Source organism: Chrysochloris asiatica, unplaced genomic scaffold (genome assembly GCF_000296735.1).
Source record: "Chrysochloris asiatica unplaced genomic scaffold, ChrAsi1.0 scaffold00132, whole genome shotgun sequence".
Classification (NCBI taxonomy): domain Eukaryota; kingdom Metazoa; phylum Chordata; class Mammalia; order Afrosoricida; family Chrysochloridae; genus Chrysochloris; species Chrysochloris asiatica.
In genome coordinates this window covers 356,135-380,315 of record NW_006408650.1, presented here as the reverse complement: position 1 = coordinate 380,315, position 24,181 = coordinate 356,135, and the positions used below count along the sequence as shown (strand labels likewise).

At 48.1% G+C, this 24,181-nt stretch overlaps 1 protein-coding gene across 1 annotated transcript in view; it reads left to right on the top strand.

Moving 5' to 3' along the window:
- TBCD (tubulin folding cofactor D) overlaps positions 1-24,181 on the top strand; it is a 199,870-nt gene that overhangs the window by 170,846 nt on the left and 4,843 nt on the right. The window contains exons 25-38 of the mRNA XM_006869613.1: positions 689-765; positions 1,733-1,814; positions 3,285-3,403; positions 4,043-4,134; positions 4,618-4,758; positions 5,024-5,107; positions 5,213-5,371; positions 5,448-5,586; positions 7,819-7,940; positions 10,898-10,975; positions 11,377-11,466; positions 11,748-11,835; positions 12,862-12,974; positions 13,843-13,975. Of these exons, the coding sequence (XP_006869675.1) occupies positions 689-765; positions 1,733-1,814; positions 3,285-3,403; positions 4,043-4,134; positions 4,618-4,758; positions 5,024-5,107; positions 5,213-5,371; positions 5,448-5,586; positions 7,819-7,940; positions 10,898-10,975; positions 11,377-11,466; positions 11,748-11,835; positions 12,862-12,974; positions 13,843-13,975 (1,517 nt within the window). The remainder of the gene's footprint in view (positions 1-688; positions 766-1,732; positions 1,815-3,284; positions 3,404-4,042; positions 4,135-4,617; positions 4,759-5,023; positions 5,108-5,212; positions 5,372-5,447; positions 5,587-7,818; positions 7,941-10,897; positions 10,976-11,376; positions 11,467-11,747; positions 11,836-12,861; positions 12,975-13,842; positions 13,976-24,181) is intronic.

The following is a 24,181-nucleotide window of genomic DNA, read 5'->3' as shown; positions in this document are numbered from 1 at the left end:
TTTAAAGTTTCATGGTAGTAGAATACGTTGTTTTGAAATTGTTATATTAAACGTGCCCCAATAATGAGCCTCCTCCCCCAAAAGGGAGTATCCTGGAAGTCAGGTGCTTTCCTCAGTACCCGGCCTGAACTCACGTCCACCGAGAGCTAGGTGCTGACTTGCCTGAGAACATGCTCTGTGGTTGTTGTTCTTAAGAGAGCTGTGCTAGGTCCAGACACTGTCCCCATGTGGACCCAGACCCCTCCCTGTGTTCCCATGGGGTCTGGGCAGAGAAAACAGTGAGGAGGGGGTGCCCCACATCAGCCTCGTAAGGGCCCCTTCAGAAACCCTGTGACTCTTTTGTGTCACAGGAGAGACATCTTGGCTCTGATTGAGGTGAATGTTTGGGATTTGTTGGTGGTGCAAGGGGTGATGGTTTGAGGTGGTAGAGCTAGCAGAAAAATTTCCCAAACTTTAGTGTTTCAAATTATTAAATTTATTGAATTCTATTATTTCACATGGTCACAGTGTTAACCATTTCATGAGGCCTTCTCCCTTTTAATCAAGTGATCTGGAGATGTGTGTGCAGTCTGGAAAATGTCTCCTTGAGGATTTCCCAGGATGCACCTCAAAGGCTGCCCCCAGCATTGATTGAAGAGGAGGAGGGGGTCCTGTTTGCTATCGGGTGCATTTCCTTTGTTTCCAATAGAAGGCTGGCAGTGGCTCATCAGTGATACCCTACGGAGTCTCCACTTGGTCTCCAGTCACTCCCGACAGAAGGTCAAGGTGAGGGGCGCATCTCGGGAATTGAGTGATGCCAGTAATTTCTTGCAGAGTTTGTTTTGTAGAGCTGTGTGCCCCAGGAATCCCTTTCATGTGTCAACATGATGATTGATAACAACCACGATGATGTTTGCAATTCTCAATGACATCATCAGCCTCACTCATATTTGGAAGTCTCTGGTAGCCATTGGTGACCAGAATTGTCATTTTTGATTTCCGATTCTGACTTTCATCACTTGACTTTCCAAGCACGTTTCCTCCACACTGACAGGACTGAGTCTTCAGCTGAAGGAGCACAGTGTTTGGCTGTGGAATGTTAGGGCTGGAGGCCACGAACAAACGAAGCTATCGTTCGGACGAGTGAGCGTGCACAGCGGAATGTGGGTACCGTGTGCTCCCTGGGGCTGAGCAGACACACAGTGTTCCCTTCTGACTAGGTTGTCTGCCATGCTCGTGCACACTGATTAGGTTTTGACAGTGAGGATGAACAGGTACGAGTGTACCGAGTGTCATCATTTCTAGCCGCCTGTGTCTCTTACATTTACCTGGTTAATAATCTGTGCGGTGCGAGCAGTTTGGCTAGTTGCCTCATTATCAGCACCTCACAGTTCTTTTTACAAAATACCTATGACTGGATCACCCCCCAGTGATCCTTGGTGGCTGCTCCTTGAACTTGTTGGGGAGCAGCTCCGGTTTCCCGTCCCGTGTGCATGAGGACCACATGACCTACGTGGACAGAGTCTGAACTGGGCCAGGAATGAGCTGATGACCGTGGCAGGGGCTGACAAAAGCTTTTGCCAGGACTCATTCCTGGTGGTCCCCTGGCCCAGGACACAGAGGCCCGAGATACGAGAGTCAGTACCAGGCATTTCTCTTCAATGGTAACTTCATTGCCGGAGCTTCTCTTGCATCCTTGAGGCGCTTCATCTCCTAAAGCTTCCTGGAACCCACGGCCCCATCTCTGTTTCAGGAGACTGCTGTTTCAGCGCTGGCTGCACTGTGTGGCGAGTACTACGTGAGGGAACCAGGAGAGGCAGAGCCTGCTATACTGGGTGAGTGAGAGGAAAGGCGGAGCCCCCGCTTGGTTCCTGTGATGTGAAGGTTCTCGACTACACTGGGAAGTTCCTGTGAGATATCCAGGACCACCGTGTTGTGTCCATGCAGGAAGTGCCCAGAGGGATCACATGCCAGTCAGCTCTGCATGGCCTCTCACACCCAGACCAAGTGTAGCGTGCTCGAGTGTGTCCCTCCTGACTATCAACACCATTGCACCTAAACCACAGGCTGTTTGGGATGGCCTCTTTTGGTAGGAGAGGTGATGGAGCCAACCCTCAACATGTGTTTGTCACCATTCTCCCCAACCCCTGGACCACCAGCTCTAACTGGGGCCTAATATGAGGACTGGAGGTTGGGACCATGTTCCTGGGGAGCAGGGCCCTGGGGTGACAGCCTCCAGGCAATGTGTGGGCAAGCTAGCAGAGGAGAGGCACCCCGTAAAGGCATGGGCGTGTGAAGGTGGGCTGCTCAAAGGCCCTTTCTCTGCTTCTGATGAAGTCTTCATGTCAGTGCTGGGTTAGCTTTTTCTGGAACACGGTGACTGTCTCTGTACTGCCTTGTTGTTATTGTTGTTGTTATGTGCCGTGGAGTTGGTTCCGACTCATAGTGACCCTGTACAGAGTTTATGGGAGCAGAAAGCCTCATCTTTCTCCCACGGAAGAGCTGGTAGTTTCGAACTGCTGACCTTGCGATGTACAGCCCGATTCGTAACCACTATGCTACCAGAGCTCCTTTAGTGTGTGGCTATGGAGGCAAAATTACTGTAAGGCTGCCACTGAAGTATCTGTATAAACAGAATTTCTACTTGATTTTTCTATGCCAACATAGGACCCTAAGTAGCACAATTCATACCTTGTTGAAATGAAAACAACAGTTTGGAGGCTACACGTGCATGGTGTCTGGCCTCTTCCTCAATCTGCTCTGTGTTGAAAGTGCAGTGTGATCACACCGCTGACTCCCCACCCCTGGCTGACATGACAGCACCTCACACTGTGCCCTTGTTTCCCATGTCTCCCCCTCACACGCTCAGCTCTGCTCTGATGACCATTCCCATCGAAGTGCGCCTTCGGTTCTCTCCCGTTCTCCCAGTGAGCCCCCGTACTTTCTGGCCCTGCGCTGGTGGCCGCATCTGCCCTCAGTCCTTGAGGAAATGCTCTTCAGGAGGAAGATGCTGTTGCCACACAAGCATCCATCTGCTTAGTGAAGCAAAGGGAAAACTGGGGACACACTTACCATTCTCATCACCCTTTTGGATAGATTTTTCAGAAGAACGCAATCATGTAGTTAAATTCATGTATCAAAACAGTAAGATCACCTTCCAAGGTTCTCTGACATCTCACTGGACGTTTGCCACCTTTAGAAACCGTGATGGCCCTCCCTCCCATCTTTGCTCCTTTCGCAGGGTGCCGGGAGTCGTGCGTGGCTTCCGGCAGCAGTGGCCCTTCACGCTCTGCTCCATCTTGCAGATGCACTAATGCAGCAGTACCTTGCTGAGCTCCGGAGCCCTGAGGAGATGACACGATGTGGCTTTGCACTGGCCTTGGGGGCCCTTCCCCACTTTCTCCTGAAGGGCAGACTGCAGCAGGTGAGGCGAGCTACCCGAGACATGGGGTTGGGTGTGGGCGGCTTTGTGCAATGCGGGGCGGGTGGGTCATGAGGGGGCTTGGTGAAAAGCACCCCACGTGAACAGGAAGAGAGCGCCCGGGAGACGGTGGTCTCTGGAGCCCGGTACACTCTGACCTGGAGGTGTGAGGTCACAGCAGTGCTGTCTATCCAGGAGCAGCGTCTGCGCGTCACTGAGAACTGCGGGCTCTCTGGGACGTGGTTTAGGCGAGGCTGGCTGGAAGGCAGGTCAGGGCACTGAGGACAAGTGTCACAAGCACCCTCCATGTGGGGGGCTGGAGGAAGGCGAGTGCCTCTCAGCACATCGGTGGGACCTGGTATCTCGCTCGCCCCGCTGTGACCAGTACAGTCCACACAGGCCTGGAGGAGGGGCAGCCCTGGCACTGCCCATCTGGAACAAACCCCTCGACTCCTCACACCGCTCTGGTGGGACATCTGGCAGCAAGAGCGGCTGGGACACCAGTGGGTGGGCAGGGCGACCCTGTTGAGGGGGGCCGATGGCACCTAGAAAGCAGTCTTCCCGGAGTTCTGGACCACGTCGTCACTGCACTAATGGGACGCTGTACAGCCGATGGTTCTGACTACTGTTTTCTGCGTCCAGATCCTGGCAGGTCTGAGAGCCGTCACCCGCATCTCCCCCAAGGATGCGAGCTTCGCTGAGGCCAGAAGAGACAGCTTGAGGGCCATTGCTCGGTGAGTCTCGGCATGGCTCCTAAAGTGACTGCTTCCTGAGTTCAGGGGTCAGGGGGTGCCTGTGTGCCTGGGGCTGGCTTGTTTGTTCTAGAAGCCAGTCAGAAGCTGTTGGAGACGAGCTTTGTGACTTTATTGTCTCGACAGACGATTGTTCAGGAGTGTTCTTGAGTCCTAGAGGCTCACAGACAGCTGCCTTTGGTGTGGTTTTAGCCAGTTGTGAGCTCGCCTCTTTTTGGGAGGGGCCTTTTCTCTGCCTGCAGAGTAGTTTGTGCTTAGGAGACAGACTGTCCCTTCGCATGCTGCCACCAATGTGAGCCCATGTGTGCTGGGGCAGGAGGGTGGCAGAGAGCTCCACCTTCAGACGGCCGGATGCAGAGGTGGCAGGGTAGAGCTGTGCATGTTTGCCCCGGAGGGGACACTGATCTGAGGCCCCGGCCCCAAGCGAGTCCTGCTTGGAGAGACAGTGACTGCTTGTTATTTCAGGATTTGCCAGACAGTCGGCGTAAATGCAGAAGGCGTCCCCGATGAGGTTGTGTGTGAGGCGAATGTTCCCCAGATTTACAGCACGCTGCTCGACTGCATGAACGACTATACCACCGACAGCAGGGGCGATGTAGGAGCGTGGTGAGCATCCCACACCGTGTCCCTACCCCATAGCCCCCAGTCAGGATCCCCTCCCCTGTGCCGTCAGACAAAGCACTCGGTCACTGATTTCTTTCTCCTCTCCACTGGAAAAGCCAACGTTATAAAATACAGATCGGACTACCAGTCCATTTCTGACAAAGCCACAAGTAAGAATTCAAGGACCCCCAAAGTGTATTTGATTGGAGTCTAGTGGGGCAGCCCAGGAGGAAGGTGAAGTCTCACTCCCACACCGTCTGCCCCGCAGGGTTCGCGAAGCCGCAATGACCAGTCTGATGGAGCTGACGCTCTTGCTGGGGAGAAGCCGGCCGGAGCTGATAGAGGCTGACATGTATGTGCAGACCCCGCTTCTCTATCTGGGGTGGGGGGGAGCCTCTTGGAGCTGGGACAGGCCAGTGATGGCTGCATTAGTAACGGGCCTGTGTCCCCTCGGCAGCTGTAAGCAGGTCCTCTGCTGCGTAGCCCAGCAGGCCAGCGAGAAGATCGACCGAGTCCGCGCCCACGCGGGCCAAGTGCTCCTGACGCTACTGCACTTCGACAGCCCCCCACTCCCTCACGTGCCCCACCGAGAGCAGCTGGAACAGATCTTCCCGAGGTGCTGTGGGCGCCCCCACTGCCCTGCAGGTGGCCTGGCTCCTCCACAGCTACGTGCTGACCCCACCTTCTTGCAGGTTGGACGTGGCCGCTGTAAACTGGAACGCACCATCCCAGGCATTCCCGCGTATCACCCAACTCCTGGGGCTGCCGGCCTTCCGCTACCACGTGCTACTGGGGCTGGCCGTGTCTGCTGGGGGGCTGACAGAGACCACGGTGAGGGAGGATGTGTGTGGGGTGGTGTGGCAGATAGACCCAGAGGTCAGCCCAAGGGGCCATCTCCAGAAGCCTGCTCGCTCTCACTTTGGGGAATGACTGGTTTGGGGTAGGAAGTGGGGTCAGGGGACTGGACTCCATGAAGTTGGGGGCTCTGTATGGAGGCTTGGTAACGGGGCTTGGGATTCTGCCAGAGACCCAGAGGACAAGTCAAAGTTTGGTTTCTGTTTCTCCAGAACATCACAGATTGTTTTCATTGTAAATGATCTTGCTATGCAGCGACAGTTAATGTTTCTTAAACTTTGCATTTAGGAAAATTTGAAATATACACAAAGTGGAGAAGTGATCCCCTGATGATCTTCAGGGTCCCCCATGGATGAATCTGCCAGTCTTACTTCAGTTACTCCCCCAGCCCCCCATTCATACCCACATGTGCACAAAGGTGTTTTCATGGACTGTTTTACAGTCCACTCCAAAAACCCTGTCATTTCACCTGTAATGATTTCCCATGCCTCCTGTGTCCCACTTGAGGGAGACCCCATGCTCCTCTCCCATCTCCCCCACCTCCACTCTGCTGTGCACAGTGAAGCCCCACCTTTGTCTCACTCTAGCCCACACTCTGGACTTGTCATGTCCTGGGTCCTGTAAGCACTGCCTCAGTGACAGGGCGGGGGGTCTCCTTGGAACAGTGGGCCTGCTGTGTGAGCCAGGGTGTCTGCATGCCATCCTCTTGGGGCCCGAGTCCTGGCTCTGTATCTAGACCCCACTTCTCTGTCTTTCGGTGGGCAGGTTCAGTGTAGTTTTATTGATGGTGATTTTCCACATATTTGGAATTGTCCTGCCAGCTGTTTCCTGCACCTCGTCCTGCGGCGTGTTTTCTTGTTTTTGGGGTAATTTCTGTGCTGCTTTGGCAATTACACAGCCTCTTACAGGTCTGAACCTTATAAAGTTATCACCACAGTATCTGGTATCTTCTAGAGGCAGAGGGCTGGTTGCTGTGGTCTCCTCTGTCTACCTCCTTACCACCCTGGGGACGCTCTGCTGGCCTCTTGAAGTGACCATCTGCTGAACTCAGCCCCACTCCGCTGCACCTGCCTCCTGCACCGCCCCCTCCAGACGGTCCCCCAGCATGCTGGGCCCGTTCCTCTGCAGCGAGTCCCTGGCCAGGAGACGCCCACATTCAGTTACCTGTGAAAGTCTGTATCTTGAAAGAGAAGTTGGCAGACAGTGTTCAGTCCGAGGGTCCCTGTGTTTGAGGTGCATGTCCATGCATGCAGCCTCACAGTCACTGTGCTCCCTGTTCCTACTGCACCCGCGTGGGAACCTTTCTTTTCTGTCCTCACGGCTGGTGGTCCTTGACATTCTCACGCTGATGAATTAAGCACGGCTTTCTTGTCATTTGCCCTGTTTGGGCCTTGCTCTCGGAGACAGTGGACTCGTGTTTCATCGCTGTGGAGAATCCCTAGCCTCCTGCCTCCAAGTGTGGCCACCTCAGGGCTCATCACCGTGGCGCCTGCCTCCTCTCCTCGAGTTTCTCTTTTTGATGTTCCAGATGTTCTCCACATGTTCCTCCCGCTGCTTTCAGTACTCTGACACTTGTCTCCTCCCCGTGTTTGGGTTTGGGTTAACTATGAATTTGTACACAGTCCCTTTGTTTCAAATCTGTTTCTCATCCTACTTGTAATTGCATTTAAAAAAGGAAGACAAATGCAGTTTTCTGTATCGTGTCTTGTAATTCTGATGTCTGCCGTCAGGGGGCGCGGCCCATTCATCAGGGCTCAAACTGAGCTCGGTGGTGAGACGCTGTTGATGTTAATGCGTCAGGGAGAGGCCCACTCTTCCTCCACGTCAGCATCACCCCCACCCCATCACTGTAGCTGCTGGGTCTAGTGTCAGGAGTCCAGTTCCTGGCTGCCTCTCAGTCTCCAGCTACGATGCCCAGACCCAGCGCCCTACTGCCCGCATGCTTGTCTCAGAGTCTGGGGCATTGTCTTTGGAAGGCTGGATCTCAGTGAGCAGCCATCATGTTGGGGGCGGGGGCGCTCACAGAGTCTTGTCACAACATCCAGCCCTCAGCCTCACTGCAGACCCATGATGGTGTGGGGGGCGTCCCGTGTGTGCCCGGCACCCTTGTGTAGGCTGCCTCTGTCCTGAAGCCCACAGCTTTCTCAGCCCTAGAGCCAGTATCTCCTGGTGCATCTCCGAGGAGCCTTTACAGAGCGTGTGTTTTAGGTCAGGTACTCAACGCAGAGTCTGTGCGAGCACATGAAGAGCATCGAGAAGGACCCACAGGCCATGGCGGCCTTCAGCACAACCCTCCTGCAGCTCTTTGAGGACCACCGTTTGAATGACAGGTAATTTGTATGCTTCGGGGAGCTCAGGAGCCAGATGACATGGATGGTTAGTCAGCCACTGGAGTGTGTGCTTGCTGATCTCAGTCTCAGTGGGTTGTACCCAGGCCAGCGCATGAGGTGGACACAGTGGGACTAAGGGCCTTCTAGTGCCAGCGGGAGGCTACACTATGGACGGACAGGGTGAAACACTGACGTACACATGGTCACGTGAGGAGGCAGGTCAAGTAGAATGTGGCTCCCTCTTCATGACACGTCCACCATGGCGGGAGGGCGGGCCAGCAGCACCTGGACTACACGCAGCAGATCAAGGCCGCTGGCTAAATGGGACTCACGTGCCCAGGCTGTGTGAAAGACCTGGACTGGTTCTGTGGGAGCTGCTTTTCCACAGAGGCAGAGTGTGATCTCCAAGGCCCATCTTCTCAGTTGTGGTGATCATTCCCTGCTTGGCCTCCTACGGTGGGTGTGCCGGCATGGCTGTCTCTGGGACGTGAAGTCAGACAGGTCTCAGTCATCCGTGCCCAGCCCTGTGGCTGAGGCTCTGCCCCAACGGGCCTCGTGGGTGGCGACACAGACTGGTTTTCTCCTTTTTTTTTTTTTAAGTACACTATTCTAATAACCGACTCGAGGGCACTTAACAACAACAACAACATTCTAATGATACTGAAGGAGGAAGGCCAAGGTGCACTGAAGGAATTGGCAAAGAACAAGGCACCAGGAATTGATGGACTACAAATTGAAATCTTTCAAGAAAGTGAGGTGGCACAAGAGGCACTCACTCATCTCTGCCAAGAAATTTGGAAGACAACTATCTGGCCAACTGATTGGAAGAGATCCGTATTTGTGTCCATTTCAAAGAGGTGACCCAACAGAATGTGGAAATCGTCAGACAATCTCTTTGATATCTCATGCGAGTAAAGTTTTACTAAAGGTAATACAGAATCTGCTACAATCATACATTGACAGAGAACTTCCAGAGGTTCAGGCGGGATTCAGAAGAGGCCGTGGAACGAGGGATATCATTGCTGATGTCAGATGGATCTTGACTGAAAGCTGAGAATACCAGAAAGATGTTTACCTGTGCTTTAATGACTGTACAAAGGCCTTTGATTGTGTGAAGCATGATACACTATGGACAACATTGCAGAGGATGAGTATTCCTGAATACTTAATTATGCTTATGAGGAACTAGTACATGGACCAAGAGGCAGTTGTTCAAACAGAACATGGGAACACTGAATGTTTTAAAATTAAGAAAGGTGTGCGACAAGGTTGTATTCTTTTACCATACTTATTCAACCTGTATGCTGAGCAAATAATCCAAGAAGCTGGGTTACATGAAGAAAAACGTGGCATCAGAATTGAAGGAAGACTCATTAACAACGTGTGATATGCAGATGATACAACCTTGCTTGCTGAAAGTGACGAGGATTTAAAATACCAATGAAGATCAAAGGCCATAGCCTTTGGTATGGATTGCATCACAATGTAAAGAAAACAAAAATCCTCACCACTGGACCAATACATAACATTCTTATCAATGGAGAAAAGATTGAATTTGTCAAAGACTTCATTTTTTTTTGGCTCATCCATCAACACTCAGCAGCAGTCAAGAAATCAAACGACGTATTGCATTGGGCAAATCTGCTGCACAGGAACTTTTTAAAGTGTTGAAGAGCAAAGATATCAGGTTGAGGACTAAGGTGCACCTGACCCAAGCCATGGTATTTTCAATAACCTCATATGCATGCGAAAGCTGGACAGTGAATAAGGAAGATCGTAGAAGAATTGGTGTTTTTGAGTTATGGTGTTGGAGGAGAATATTGAAAGTGCCATGGGCTGCCAAAAGAACCAATAGATCTGTTTTGGAAGACGTGCAGCCAGAGTGCTCCTTGGAGGCCAAGATGGCCAAACTTCATCTCTCATACTTTGGACATATTGTCAGGAGGGAGCAGTCTCTGTAGAAGGACCTCATGTTTGGTAAGGTAGAGGGTCAGAGAGGAAGAGGAAGACCCCCGACGAGATGGATTGGCCAAGTGGCAGCATCGATGGACTCAAGCGTGGCAACACTAGTGAGGTTGGCCCAGGATCAGGCAGTGTTTCATTCTGCTGTGCATAAGGTTGCTATAGGCCGGTACCAACTCGATGGCACCTAACAACTACATATGCATGTGAAAGTTGGACACTGACTAAGGAAGATTGTTATTGATCCGATGCATCTGAATTCTTGTGTTGGCAAAGAATATTGAAAGTACCGGGACTGCCAGAAGGATAAAGTAATCTATGTGGGAAGAAGCACAGCCAAGATGATGAGACTTCATCTCTCCTACTTTGGACATGTAATCAGAAGGGATTAAAGTGGAGCGTCAACAAAAAGAGGAAGACCCTCAACAAGGTGAAGTAACAGTGACAGCAGTGGGCGGGAACGTTGTCAGCAGCTGTGAGGAAATGCTGGGCAGTGTTTCACTCTGTCGGGCACAGTGATGCTGTGAGGCAGAGCTGACTCGGTGGTAGCTAACAAGAGCAGCGAAGTTCTCGCCCTCCGACGGTGTTTCTTCCAGTATGGTGTTGGCAGGTCTTCTTTTTTTTGTTTTAACTTACATTTAAATTGTCAATTCCTATAAATAAAACTGCCCCTTGGGATTTTGATTGGGATAGTGTTGAATCTATCAATCTGTTTGGTGGGGAAGCTGGGGCGTACAGTCCCTGGTGGAGCGAGTGTGCATTTCTGTTCACAAGCTTTAAGAAAACAGTAGAGTCCCTGGTCAGAAACCATCTAGATGCCCAGTGCTCTAGATGTGTACCTCTGTCCTCTGTGTCTTCACAGGAAGTCCCGCCTCAGTACACAGCAATCAATGCTGCAGAGTCCTGTCCTGCAGATTAGGAATGGGGAGCAGGGCCCAGCACCGCTGGACCCTGAGTGGACCCAGGGCGTGGTCTCACTGTGTGTCTCCCCTCAGGGTGTCCGTACCACTGCTGAAGACACTGGACCAGATGCTGGCCAACGGGTGTTTTGAGGTCTTCACAGTGGAGCCGGAGTGAGTGCTGCCATCCTGGTGGGACCGAGGGAATCCGACTGTGAACCCTTAGGTACAGGCGGTCAGCCCAATAAACAAGCACTGGCTGCCACACTGAGCTGGGCAGGTGGGAGGTGGTCACATGGCCTCCCCTGGGGCGGCGGCAGGATCACAACCCCTGTGGAATGTGTGTATCTGCTGGGCAGTTCTGTCCTGCTGCCCACCTAAGGAAGAGAAGGGACTGTCAGTGGTTGAGGGCCAGGTCCTGCTTAGTGAGCTGTCCACCTGTTTACCATGTGGACGGCCTTGTGGCCCATGGAGAGTGTCTTCTGCTCTTGGTGTTCGGAGTTTGGGCAGGACACAGGTCATCTCTGCCTGGACAGCACGGTGGGCACGCCCTAGAGCCGTGGATTTCCTTCCAGCCACCCCTTTGCTGTGAAGCTGCTCGCACTTTGTAAGGAGGAAATCAGAAAATCCAAAGACACGCTGAAGCTTCGATCAAGCATTGCTGTGTGAGTATCAGGGTCTGAGGGCTGCTGGGAGGAGGAAGCATGTGGGGGCACTGTCCATGACTGACGTGGGGTTCACAGGGACACCCAGGTCCCAGAGGGAGTCACTGGCACATGCAGTTGGCCTTCTAAACTGCCGCTGCTCTTCCCGAGGCTCGGCTGGGGTGGACTCTCCAGGCCCCGACTGCACTGTGTGCTTAAGGGTCAGCCTTCCAGGGTCCCCTCCCGCGACCCTTTGTACCTACGAGGGTTCTATGCTGACAGGATGTCTTGGCTCCCGGCAGGTTCTGTGGGATGATCCAGTTCCAGGGGGAGGTGAGGAAGAAGGTGCTCCTGCAGCTGTTACTCCTTCTCTGTCACCCATTTCCAACGGTAAGTGTGTGTGTCCCCACGGTGTCTGGGGACAGACTTGATGCTGTGTCCTCAGTCCTTAGGGTTGCTGAGCCCAACACAGCCCAGGCCGCACGCATGGCTGCCACCAACTGCACACCCATTCACATGCTGTGATTAGCTTTAACCCCAAACTGTGAAATCCAGACCTGAGCCACTTCTATTTTGGGTGGTACTTCAGCCACCTAGTGACTATATACAGCCTTCGTACACATCTGTGTAAAGTGCCATCGAGTTGGTTCCAACTCATAGCAAACCTGTATAGGGTTTCCAAGGAGCGGCTGGTGGGCTTGAACTACTGACCTCGCGGTTCAGCGCATTAACCCACAACACCGCACCAGGACTTACATGCCCGTAAGAGTACTTAAATTCTTTGAAATCTTGAATGGATGGTAGGCATCAGAAATCCTACAATTGGGATGACCTAGGAGTTACCCTTGGACCCTAATATAAAGTAACCCACGGGCCACATACAGTTTTCATTTAAAGCATCAGAGCCTGAGGTTTGGTTCCGAGGTCATTTTCATGTTTATGTCCTAGATGAGGACATCTGGGTGAGTGGAAGACTCGGGCGTCTGACTGATGGGTCTTCATAGCGGCTGGGTGTGCACGCTGAGCGCAAACCTGGCCCCTGCCTCAGATGCATGCACTAGATCACCCTGCTTCTGCAGCCATAGCTTTGCAGGAGCGAGACCCGAAACCCTACAAGTGTTCCCTTAACGGGGGGCCTAAGTTGTGTGACCCACGGGTGTAATCACTTTTCCCATCCTGGAGTGCTTTCCTTAGCTCTCACTTGTTCAGCAGTGTCTCCCACTTTGCTAACAGCTCCTCTTGAGGAGATCTGCCTGGCTGTGAGGACACCTGCATCTCGGTCTCAGGACCTGGGGCTGTGCCTTTCACAGTTACACAGAGCCAGGTTCTAGTGTCTTGGTCCTTCCTTTCTCTATGTCGAAGCCCGCAGGGACCCTTGGGTGTTTCCTGCTGTTAACACCCTGTGTTCTGTCCCAGATCCGGAACGCCACGGCCAGCCAGGTGTATGAAATGGTGCTCACCTACGGGGAGGCAGTCACAGGCACGGAGGCTCTGGAAGAGGTCATGGCTGTACTTAGCGACACACCTTGGTAAGTCACGTGTCCTTCCCAGGCATTGGGTGCTGGCCCATCTCTCAAGCCATCTTGAGCTGTGGCCCTGTGTGGATGGCTGATCCCCGCTTGGCTCTGGCTCACATCTCCACGTAGGTGACCCCCAATAGGTGTGACAACTCCCTTCTGGAAACTGCTTTAGTTATTGTCACCTTGATGGCCAACCTGGGGCCTCACAGCCTTGCTTCTGTCTGTTCCTCTGATTGTTCTTGCAACACCATTTTCTTCTTTCTGAGCGTCGGTGGGTCAGATGTTGGGCCTTCAGTGGCCTCTGCCATCTCTCCATCCTATTTCCCTCTTGTTGCCTGATTCCTGGTCTTTTCAGGCTCTTTGTCTTCATGCTCCATCCCTTTCACTGAGTTTTCTGTGGCTGACCATGTTGGACCCTCTTGTTCATTGTCGGCTCCTTTTCTGTGACCGCAGCCCTGTTTTGAGGACGTGGCTTTTCCCGTTTTCTGTATTCTCTCTGTGTGTTGGCTCCTCTGGCTAAGTCTTGGTAGAGCATGTCTCTCCTGTGATGGGCTGCCTGCCCTCCCCTCCCCTGTGAGGCCTTCATCACCCCATCCAGGGTTTGGTCACCTCCTGGCATCACAGAAGATGGAGTTTTCCTTTCTTGTTTTAAGGAGAGGGAAATCTTATACCCAGAAACCCTCTCTATGATTTCTTCTGAGTTGAGAAGCCTTGGGGTTTCTCAAATCAGAAAAGCAGCTTACTGAAATACTTAGAAAAATTGTGGCCAGCTTAGCTGTGAGCTGAGCCATGTCAGACACAGATTCCTGATTTGTGAGCTTGGGGAGGGGGCAGTCTGGGGTGGTTCTGGTGACTGACAACTTCGCTCTCCCTTCAGGGACACGGAACTCCAGTTGGTGAGGGAGCAGCGGAACCACCTGTGTGACCTTCTTCAGGTGCCCAGACCCCAGCTGGTAACCAAGGTAACTCCAGCTGTCCCCATGGCTCCTGGGAGAGCAGTCATCTCACAAGTACCCTGGAACCCTAATGGAGCACACAGGCCAGAGGCCAGTCTCCCGAGTCTCCCCACTTCTCGCCTTCGCAGGATGTGTGGTGGTTTTAGTTGGATTTTTCTGATGACAAATGAAGCAGAGACCGTTTTCATGCACTTACTGGACATGTTCACAGACTCTTTCATTAGGCGCTCGTTCAAATCTTGTGTTCATCTTTCTCAGGGCTGCCTGTCTTATACATTGGATTAGAACGTTTTACTGTGAAGTGAATGAAGGTTTGTAGTGTGTCTTCAGTTTTGTATCCAACAAAGCCTAGACTTTGTTCATTACAATGATTATCGTCCCCTCCAGGGAGCAACCCTTGGCAGAATTTCTCTGTTCACTCTCACATCACACTCCTCCCTGTGCCTCCCACTACCTGCATCTTTCCTCTGCTAATCTCCCTCTTGTATCTTGCCTGCCCTGTCACCCATGTTAACATGTGTCTGTCCTCTAACCTGTGAGTAATTTTCCCTCCCTATTCCCTGATAGCCATCATAGAATATTTTTTACCAAGAAAACCTTTTTGTAACTTTTTACAATAGTAGTCTCATGCACTGTTTGTCCTTTTGTGACGACTAATTTAACTCAGCACAATGCCCTCCAGGCTCCTCATCCATGTTGTCAAGCATTTTACAGATTCATTGTGATTCCTTAACATTGCATAGTAGTCCGTTGTGTGTATGTGCCCAAGTTTAACTGCTCTTCTGCTGATGGGCACTTAGGCTGTCTCCACCATTCTGCTATTGTGAATCGCACTGCAGTGAACATGGGGGTGCAGAGGTCTATTTGTGCCACGGCTCTTAGTTCTTGAGGATATAGACCAAGTAGAGGGATTTCTGGGTCATACAGTGACTTGATTTCCAACTTTTTGATAAAAGTTTTCTATGGTTGTACCATTTTACAGTCCCACCAGCAGGGTATGAGGGTCCCAGTCTCTCCACATCCTCTTCAATATTGTTTTCTGGTTTGTTTTTTTAATTTGCTGTTAATACTGGGGAGTTATGGTGTGGTGCTGTAGGATAAGCACTGGATCACAAAGTCAGTTTGAACCAGAAGTTGGCGGTTCAAACCCACCAGCTGCTCCTCAAAAGCCCTATATAGTGCTGCTATGAGTTGGAACTGACTCAACAGCACTTAAGATTAATACTGGAATTAAGATGATATCTCACTGTTGTTTTGATTTGCATCTCTCTCAGTTCTGGTTGGTTGGACTGATAACCATGAAGGAGGGAGGCCATTCAAACCTACCAGCTGCAACTCAGACACCCAATACAGGGTGGCTATAAGTCAAAACTGGTTTGGCAGCAGTTAGCAACAACAATGCTAATGAGAGTGAGCATTTCTTCATATGTTTCCTGACCACCTGAATGTCTTCCTTGGTGAAGTATCTGTTCATGTCCGCTGCCCATTTTTCAGTTGGATTGTTTATAGAGAATAGTCCTTTGTCTGATATGTCACTGCCAAATATTTTTTCCCTCGTCTGTGGTTTCTCTTTTTGTGAAAACTTTGGTGCAGTTAAGTGTCTAATTTTTAGGGGGTCCCGGTCATCTAGTTTGTCTGCTGTGTGAGAGTGTATTTACGCCATGTATCGAGGCCCTTACGCTTGTCCATAGTTCTAGGCTGTATGTTTATGGTTTTAATCCACATTGAGTTCAGTGTAGTTTATGGTGTGGGACGTGCGTCGTCTGTAATTTTTCTACAAGTGGATTTCCGGTTTTGCCAGCACCGCTGTGTTCCATTGATCAGCGTGCCTTTTATTGTACCAGTACCAGGCTGTTTTGCTTTCTGTGGCTCTGTAGTAGGTTTTGAGATCAGGAAGTGAGAGCCTTCTACTTTGTTGTGCTTTTTAAGTAATGCTTTGCTTATCCAGGGTCTCTTTCCTTTCCATATGAAGTTAGTGATTGGCTTTTCATTTCTTTAAAGAATGTTGTTGGGATCTGGATTGGGATTTCATTATATCGATAGATTGTATTGGGTAGTGTTGACATTTTCACAATGTTAAATTAAATCTTCCAATCCACAAGCATGATATCAAGCCATGGTATTTTCAATAACTTCATGTGGATGCGAAAGCTGGACAGTGAATAAGGAAGATCGTAGAAGAATGGATGCTTTTGAGTTATGGTGTTGGAGGAGAATATTGAAAGTGCCATGGGCTGCCAAAAGAACCAACAGATCTGTGTTGGAAGACGTGCAGCCAGAGTGCTCCTTGGAGGCCAGGATGACCAAACTTCGTCTCTCATACTTCAGACATATTGTCAGGAGGAACCAGTCACTGGAGAAGGATATCATGTTTGGTAAAGTGGAGGGTCAGAGAAAAAGAGGAAGACCCCCAATGACATGGATTGGCAAATTGGCAGCATCAGTGGACTCAAGCGTGGCAGCAGTAGTGAGGTTGGCCCAGGATCGGGCAGTGTTTCCTTCTACTGTGCATAAGGTTGCTATGAGTCGGTACCAACTCGATGGCAGCTACCACCAACATCCACAAGCATGGTGCAGTCTTCCAGTTTTGGGTCTTTCGGTTTCTTGTGTTTTGTAGCTTCTTTGTGTAGGTCTTTTGTTTCTGTGGTTAGATTTTTTCCCAAGTGTTTCATCTTTTGGGTAGTTATTGTAAATATTTCTTTCCTGATTTCCTTTCAGAGCTATCTTTATTATTTATTATAAAGGAATCCAACAGATTTTTTTTTTTTTTTAAGGTTTTTATTGTGGATTGAGTGAAAGTTTACAGGGCAGATCACCAGTTTTACATTCAACAAATCATACACCTTGTTTCATTACAATGATTATAATCCCCTCCATGTACCATCAGTTAACAGTATTTCTCTCTATCCACTTTAGCTTTTTTTTAAAAAAAACAAAACCAAAAACACCCACTCAGGCATATATAATAATTTACATCTCCAAAGGGCACAGTCTGCCTTCTGGCCACCAGCTCTTAGTCCCTCTCTTGCCATGAGTCTAGCTAGAGTCCTCAGCCGTTCCCCCTCTTCATGCCCCCATCTCTGGCATCGCTGCTTCTCTGGGTAAGGTCCTGCATTCTGCTTCTGCTCTTCTCCCTTGATGGTCCTAGGATTTCTGGACTGTAAGATTAACCACTCCCATTTTTGTTACAAAACTTCTACCTTTACAATTGTGACAGTTGCAATTAGTCATAATAACAGTTATTCACTATTGAATCCTACGAATCTTATCCCAATTTCTTTTCAGCAGACCTATCTAGACAAGATGAAATCTATTCAGTGGAACTTTCTTTCCCCCCACACTCTTAAACTAAACTCCCTCTGGAAACCTTGTAAGCCAGTCATTTTGTGCCTTTATTGTCCCCTCATTTTAGGTAGCCAATGTCTAAGTTGCCTGTCCCTATCTACCCTGTGTACAGAGGGGATAGCTTTGATACTTGATATGAAGACTCCTTCCCTCTCTGTTGGTATTTAGAGTTACAACCTCCATCTGTTTTCTATTTCCTTTATTTCTGCTTTTAACCATATTTCTTTTCTTCTGCTGGTGGTAGGCCTACTTTGCTGCTCTTGTTCTAACTGTTGGAGATTTTTGATTAAGGTGTTGATTTTGGTTGGTTCTTCTTTTTGGATGTGTGTGTTTATTGCTATAACTTGCCCTCTGAGCACTCCTTTAGATGGGTCCCAAAGGTTCTGGCAAAGTGGCAGCATCAATGGGCTCAAGTGTGACAATTGTGAGGTTGGCCCAGGATCGGGCTGGGTCTTGTTCTGTTGTGCATTGGGTCACTGTGAGTCGGTACCAACTCGATGGCACCTGACAACAACAACAGAGATTCTGGTGAAAGTTGTGTTTTCATTCTTGTTTGCTTCAAGGATTTTTTTTTTTTTTTAAGTTTTTATTGTGAATTGAATGATAGTTCACATGGGAGAACGTTGGTTTCACACTCATCATTTTATTACAATGATTACAGTCTCCTCCGTGCATCATCATTCAACAGTAGTTGCTACTAATTTTTTGGGGGGATGTACATCAGGAATATATAATAATTTAAACCACCAAAGGGCACATTCTGCAAGCCTGCATCTGGCCACCAGCTCTCAGTCCCTCTCTTTCCATGAGTCTAGAGTCTTCAGCTACTCCCTCTGTCCATGTCCCCATCTCTGCCTCCATCTCTAGCATTGCTGCTTCTCTGGATAGGGTCCCACATTCCATTCATGTCTTCTCCCTTGATGGTCCTAGGTCCCCGTTTCTGGACTATAACTACTCCCCCGTTTTTGATACAAAACTTCTACCGTTACAGTTGTGACAGTTGCAGTTAGTCATTGTAACAATTACTATTGTGATTCAAGGATTTAAAAAATTCACTTTTTCATTTGTTTTATTTCTCAGTAGCTTTAAGTGAGGTATTATTCAGTTTCCATGTATTTGATTACCTCCCTCCTTGATCTTCCTATTGATGGTTTTTAATTTTATAGCGTTGTGATCTCAGAAGATGCTTTATAATATCTTATAGCATTAAGTTGTTAAGTGCCATTTAATTGGTTACAACCCATGTTGTTGTTGTTATGTGCTGTGGAGTTGGTTCCGACTCATAGCGACCTTGTACAGGGCTTCTGAGTCTGTAAATTTTTTAAAAATGTTTTATTGTGAATTATTTCTGTCTTTGGGTGTAAACAGCATATTGAAGGATCCTGTTTTCTTATCCACTCTGCTCTGTCTCCTGACTGGTGTATTTAACCCATTTACATTTAGTATAATTACCAGGAGGTCTGACTTCACTGCTCTGTGTGTGTTTTGTGTGTATTTGGGGTTGCTAGTTTTTGTTCCGCATAATGTTCTGCACCGAGTTTGTTTATGGACTTTCCATCGTCTTCATTTCTGTTGTGTTCATGTCGACTGAATCTTTGATTGTCCTCTTTTTTTATTTTGATGTGAACTTGTATTAGTTTTACCTTGTAATTAATTTCTCCCTATTTAAAACAGTCTGTCTTGAAATGCACCATTTAGATGTTCTGTATCTACATTATTGTTTTTGCTTTGTAGTTGACTTCATTATAAATTGGTATCTATGGTTTCCTATTTTCAGTCTTGTAGGTTTGTTTTACTTTAAATACTTCCATATCTGGTTTGAGTTCTGGGTCACGTATGTTGTCATGTATGATAATCTCAGGTTGTTGTCTGCTGTTGTTGGTTCTCATTCCAAAGAACACCCTTTAGTATTTTATATAAAGTTGGTGTGGTTATTACATATACCTTTAAAATGTCTTAATTTCACCATCATATTTAAGGGACAGCTTTACTGGGCATATGATTCTTGGTTGGCAATTTGTTTCTTTCAGTTTTGTATATGTTTCTGTGTTCTCCTTGATCTTTCTGTCATTCTTTTTAATTATTTTCACTTAGTACCATTACCTTTCCTTTCTCAGAAACACTTTCTGGCTCTGCATCTTGGTCATGTGTTTGAGCCATTCTCGTGTTTCTTCATGTGAGCTACAATTGTCTGTTGACCCCAGGGCACTGTGGTGGTGTCCTATTGTATTCAGCTGACGATTGTATGTTGATGTGTTCTTCGGCTCTCTCCACCTGTCTTCTGTGGGTGCAGTTACAGACTGGAAGTGTGTACTGTTCTTCATTTGCCAGTCATGCAGCTCACTGGTAGGGTGGTCTTGGCTGCTGTTTATTGTTGATCAGGTGGTATAGAAGCTGGTATCAGCTCCTGCCTAGTGGGTGAAGCTGCTGAGGGAGGGTATGGTTGTAACTGGGCTGTGTAGGCACGGTTGCTGTCTCCATTTGGGTGGGAAAGAGGAAAACCCTGTCTACCCCCCTCCCCCAAGAAAACAAAAAGAATAAACAAGCAACCAACAATGAAAGAGAAAGTAATACGGTAAAAAAAAATATAAAGAAATACAGAAAAACAGGAAGCAAGCAGAAAAAAGGAATATAGTGTATGAAGAGAAAATGAAAGGAAAAAAACAAACAAATGCTTAGAAGAACCAGGGAGAAGGAAGATGAAAAGAGAGAGCCGAGAGTAGTAAGGAAAGGTCAAAGGGGAACAACAACAATAAAAGAGAGGGGGACACGATACACAGAAGAGTAGGAAAACCAAAAGGAGCGGTAGAAAGGATTAATTTCAAGAGAATGGAAAGGGAAGAAAGAATAAACAAAAATAATGAAACAACAAAAAAAGCCAAACAATGCCGCCATTGGCCCCTAAGAGAAGAGGCAGGGGGTGGGGCTAAGGCGTAGTTCCTGACCCCAGATGGAGTTCCTATAGGCCTAGAGCTTACCCTATGTTCAGGGCACTCAATCTGGACACAGTTCAAGGAGGCTCTGTGGGTTCTGAGCTCGCCTGAATTCAGACACCAAAGCAGCGCAGTTGGCCCCCACCTCACGCTGGTGTGGCTCCTAACCACATGTCTCTGAGCTCCCTGAGGGTAAGGGTCTACACTGGGGGTGAAGGAGGAGAGTCACCAAGGGAGTGTGGGGGAAAGAATCACACCTTTCCCATTGCCTGTGTGAATCTGTGGTCAGGCTACCTTCTGTCACCAAAGTTCAGGGGCCACGTCTGGCCAGTTATCCAACAGTGTCCCTGCTCAGCATCTCCTCCCAGCAAGCACTCCGTCCACATCTCTAACCATTCTTCTGAGGTTCAAGCTTCCAGGGTTTTCATCCCATCTCTGTTTTCCTTGTTCTCTCGTGTCTTCCTTGTGGAGTCCATGTAACACATCTGCCTAGTTTGCCACCTTGCTGGAGTCCTCTGCCTTCTCATACTTTATTGGCAGGATTTGTGTATTTTCTTTGGGAGTCGGTGCATGCAAATGTCTTTTCCTACTCCAGGAACTATGCCTTTTCATTCTTTTAATGGTAGTCTTTGATGAACAAAGGTTTTAAATTCAATATATTACGATTGATCATTGTTACCTTTTTTCACTTCTCTGGGTCCTGTTTAAGAAATCTGCCTATTCTAAGGTTAGGTTAATAGTTTTTTTGGGATTTTTCTGAAGGTTTTATTGTTTAACAAAACATTTACATGTAGATTAATAACAAAATTAATTATGTCTGAGGTAGATAGACGTTCTTACTGACTTTCTACCTCTTGGACCTGGTAATTATTGTTGGTAGAAGGATGTTGAGGTCTCCCAACTATAATAGAAGGTACATGGTTTTGAATTGTACATTTAGTTCTGTGATCCAATTGGGGTTCATTTTTTTTTTTTTTAAGAGGTATGCACATTCTTTGTCTAGATTCATTTTTATTTATTTTGCATTTGTCCCGGCACCATTTGTTGAAAGGACTCCTTTCTCCATTGACTCGTCGTTTCTCCTTCGTCCTTAGGTTCTCTCATTAACACCACCCAGTCTTCATCACTGTACCTTTGTAGTAAGTTGGGCAATATCAAGTTTCTTTTTTGCCCTTCTACATAAACTTTAAAATCAAGTAGATTTTAATCACATTATAGCATACTGGGATTGATGGTGGAATTGCATTGGCTATGTAGGTCAAGATGAGAAGAACTGACATGGTAATAACATGGTATAACGCTCCATTTTTATAACATCTTTTATCACTCCTGTAGCTATTCTCATATAGATCTTGTATAGAATTTGTTAGACTTATGCCTAATTAATTAATTTCTTGGTACTCATGTAGATAGTGTTTTTTATTTCAAATTCCTATTGTCCCTTGCTAGTATATATAGAGCAGTAGGTTTTTGTCTACTAACCTTGTATTCTGCAACCTGGTTATCATTACTTATTCCTTCCGGAAGTTTGATTGAGATTCTCTAGATGATCGTATCATCTGTGAACAAAGTTTCATTTCTTTCTTCCCAACCTATATAGCTTTTATCTACTTTTCTTGTCTAGTTGTATCAGCTAGGACTTTGAGGATGTGACTGAGAAGGAGACATCCTTGTCTTGTTCCCAATTTCTGGGAGTAAGAGTCTAGTTTCACACCATGAAGTATGATGTAGCTGTAGGTTTTTGTGGATGTTTTCATCAAGTTGACGAAGTCCCTCTTTCCCATTTGCTGAAAGTGTTTAGCATGAATGGTGGTGGTTGTTGTTAGTAAGTGATGTTGAATCGGTTTTGACTCATAGTGGCCCTGTGTAGTTTCCTAGGAGTGACTGCTGAGTTTTAACAGCTGACCTTGCATTTAGCAGTCCAGTGCACATCAGCCGCACCACACCAGGGTGATGGATTAATTATGTCATGTGCTTTTTCCGCAGCTACTGATTCTGGTTTTTCATATAACCTTTCTTCTTTAACTTGTGAGTCATGAGCAGTTGTTGAGCTAATCTAGCATCCTGGAATAATACATTGTTGTTAACATTGTTGCATTTGATCTGTTAATATTGGTTTGAAGATTTTTATATATGTGTTCATGAGACTATGTTGTTAAGCGCTGTGGACTCAACTTTGACTCATAGTGACCTGTACAGTGTTTCCAAGGAGTTGCTGGTGCCTTTGAACCACTGACCCTGCAGTTAGCAGTCCTGTGCTTATCCTACAGTGCCATGCCAGGACTCCTCATGAAAGATGTTAATGCTATTGAGTTGGTTCCAACTCACAGTGACCCTGTATTGGGTTTCCGAGGAGCAGCTGGTGAGTTTGAACCGCTGACCTTGCCGTTCAAATGGCTTTTGAACGCATTAACCCACAGCGCCACACCGTGAAAGACAGTGGTCTGTTATTTCCCTTCTTAATAACGTCCTGCCTGTTTTGGGGACCAGGGTAATACTGGCCTCATAGAATGTTGCATTTCTAGACATAGGAATGTCTTCCTATTTAAGAATGACGACTAGTTTCAATTCTCTAAGTGTTTAGTAGAATTCACCAGAATGAAAATGAGAATGCTCCCTTATTATGAAGAATGCAGCTAATATCACTGAGTAATTTGTGTGGTGATTACTGAATGGGGACCTAAACTGCTGTGTAGCTCTTCACCGAAAACATAGCACAATACCTTCTAAAAAGACAGAATTCATCAGTGAGATCAGTGTTTGCTTTGGAAGGTTATCAATTGCTGATTTAATTTTAAATAGATACAGGTCTAGTCAGATGTTGGTTTTTTTTTTTGAAGTTTTTATTGTGAGGTTTACATGGGATATCAGCTTTACATTCATTCTATAGCATTCCGTTTCCTTGCAATGATTACAGTCCCCTCTATGCATCATCAAATAACCCCAAAGGGTATACCACACAGGCCTGCCCCCGCCAGCCGTCAGCACACAGCCCCTCTCCCTCCCTGAGTCCAGTGTCCCCAACCGCTCCATCCGTCCACGTCCTCGTCTCTGTTGCCATCCCTGGCATCACTGCCTCTCTGGGTAGGGTCCCTCTCTCTGTTCTTCTCACTTGATGGTCCCAGGGACCTCCGCTCTTGGGCTGCAAAATCAATCTCTCTCCTCCTTTTGTCAAAAAACATCTACCTCTGTATTTCCTAGCCTCACAGTCAGACCTGATGGCAGTTATTCACTATTGTACCACAAGAGTCTTATCTCCATCTCCTTTTGCCAGCCCAGTCCCAACGGATTGAAAATCATTCAGTGGTGGTTCTACCTTCCCCCACCCCGTCTGGAACTAGGCTCTCTCTTGAAAGCTTGTAAGCCAGTCACTTCTTGCCTATATAGGCCCCTGCATTTTGGGTAGCCAATGTCTAAGTTGCCCATCACTGTCAACCCTGTGTACCAAGGGGGTGGGGGAGTGATCCTTGCTGTAAAGATTTGTTCCCTTTTTTGAGCTGCTACATCCATAATTACAGGTAAAGTTCATCAAATTGTAACAGGTTACTCCTTTTTTATCCCCTCTTCTTTCTTCCTCTTGTTGAGATCTGATCCAGCCATCGAAGCCAGGTCAAGTGGGTACTATCCGCAGGTATGGGTGTTCTTGTGCATCTCCCCTCCCTTCATATCAGCTGGACGCTTCACTCTCCACTCTAGTCCTCTGTGGCCATGTCACTGCCTCTAGGCCCAGGAGTCCCTGGGTCTTGCCATCTTGCTGGCCATTCAGGTCTCCACCTGGGTTCACAGGAGTCTATCGAATGTGGTCGGACTTAGAGCCCAACTTCATTGCTGTTTTTGCCTCCTCTGTCCCTTATCAATGACCAACATGGTCACCAGCCAGACCTCATGCCTGCTCATCTATTCCCCTTGAGTCTTAGTCTTGGAAGGGGATTTGCTCTGAAGGGTCCCGACCACTTGCCTTGATGGCTCCTGGGTGAACAGC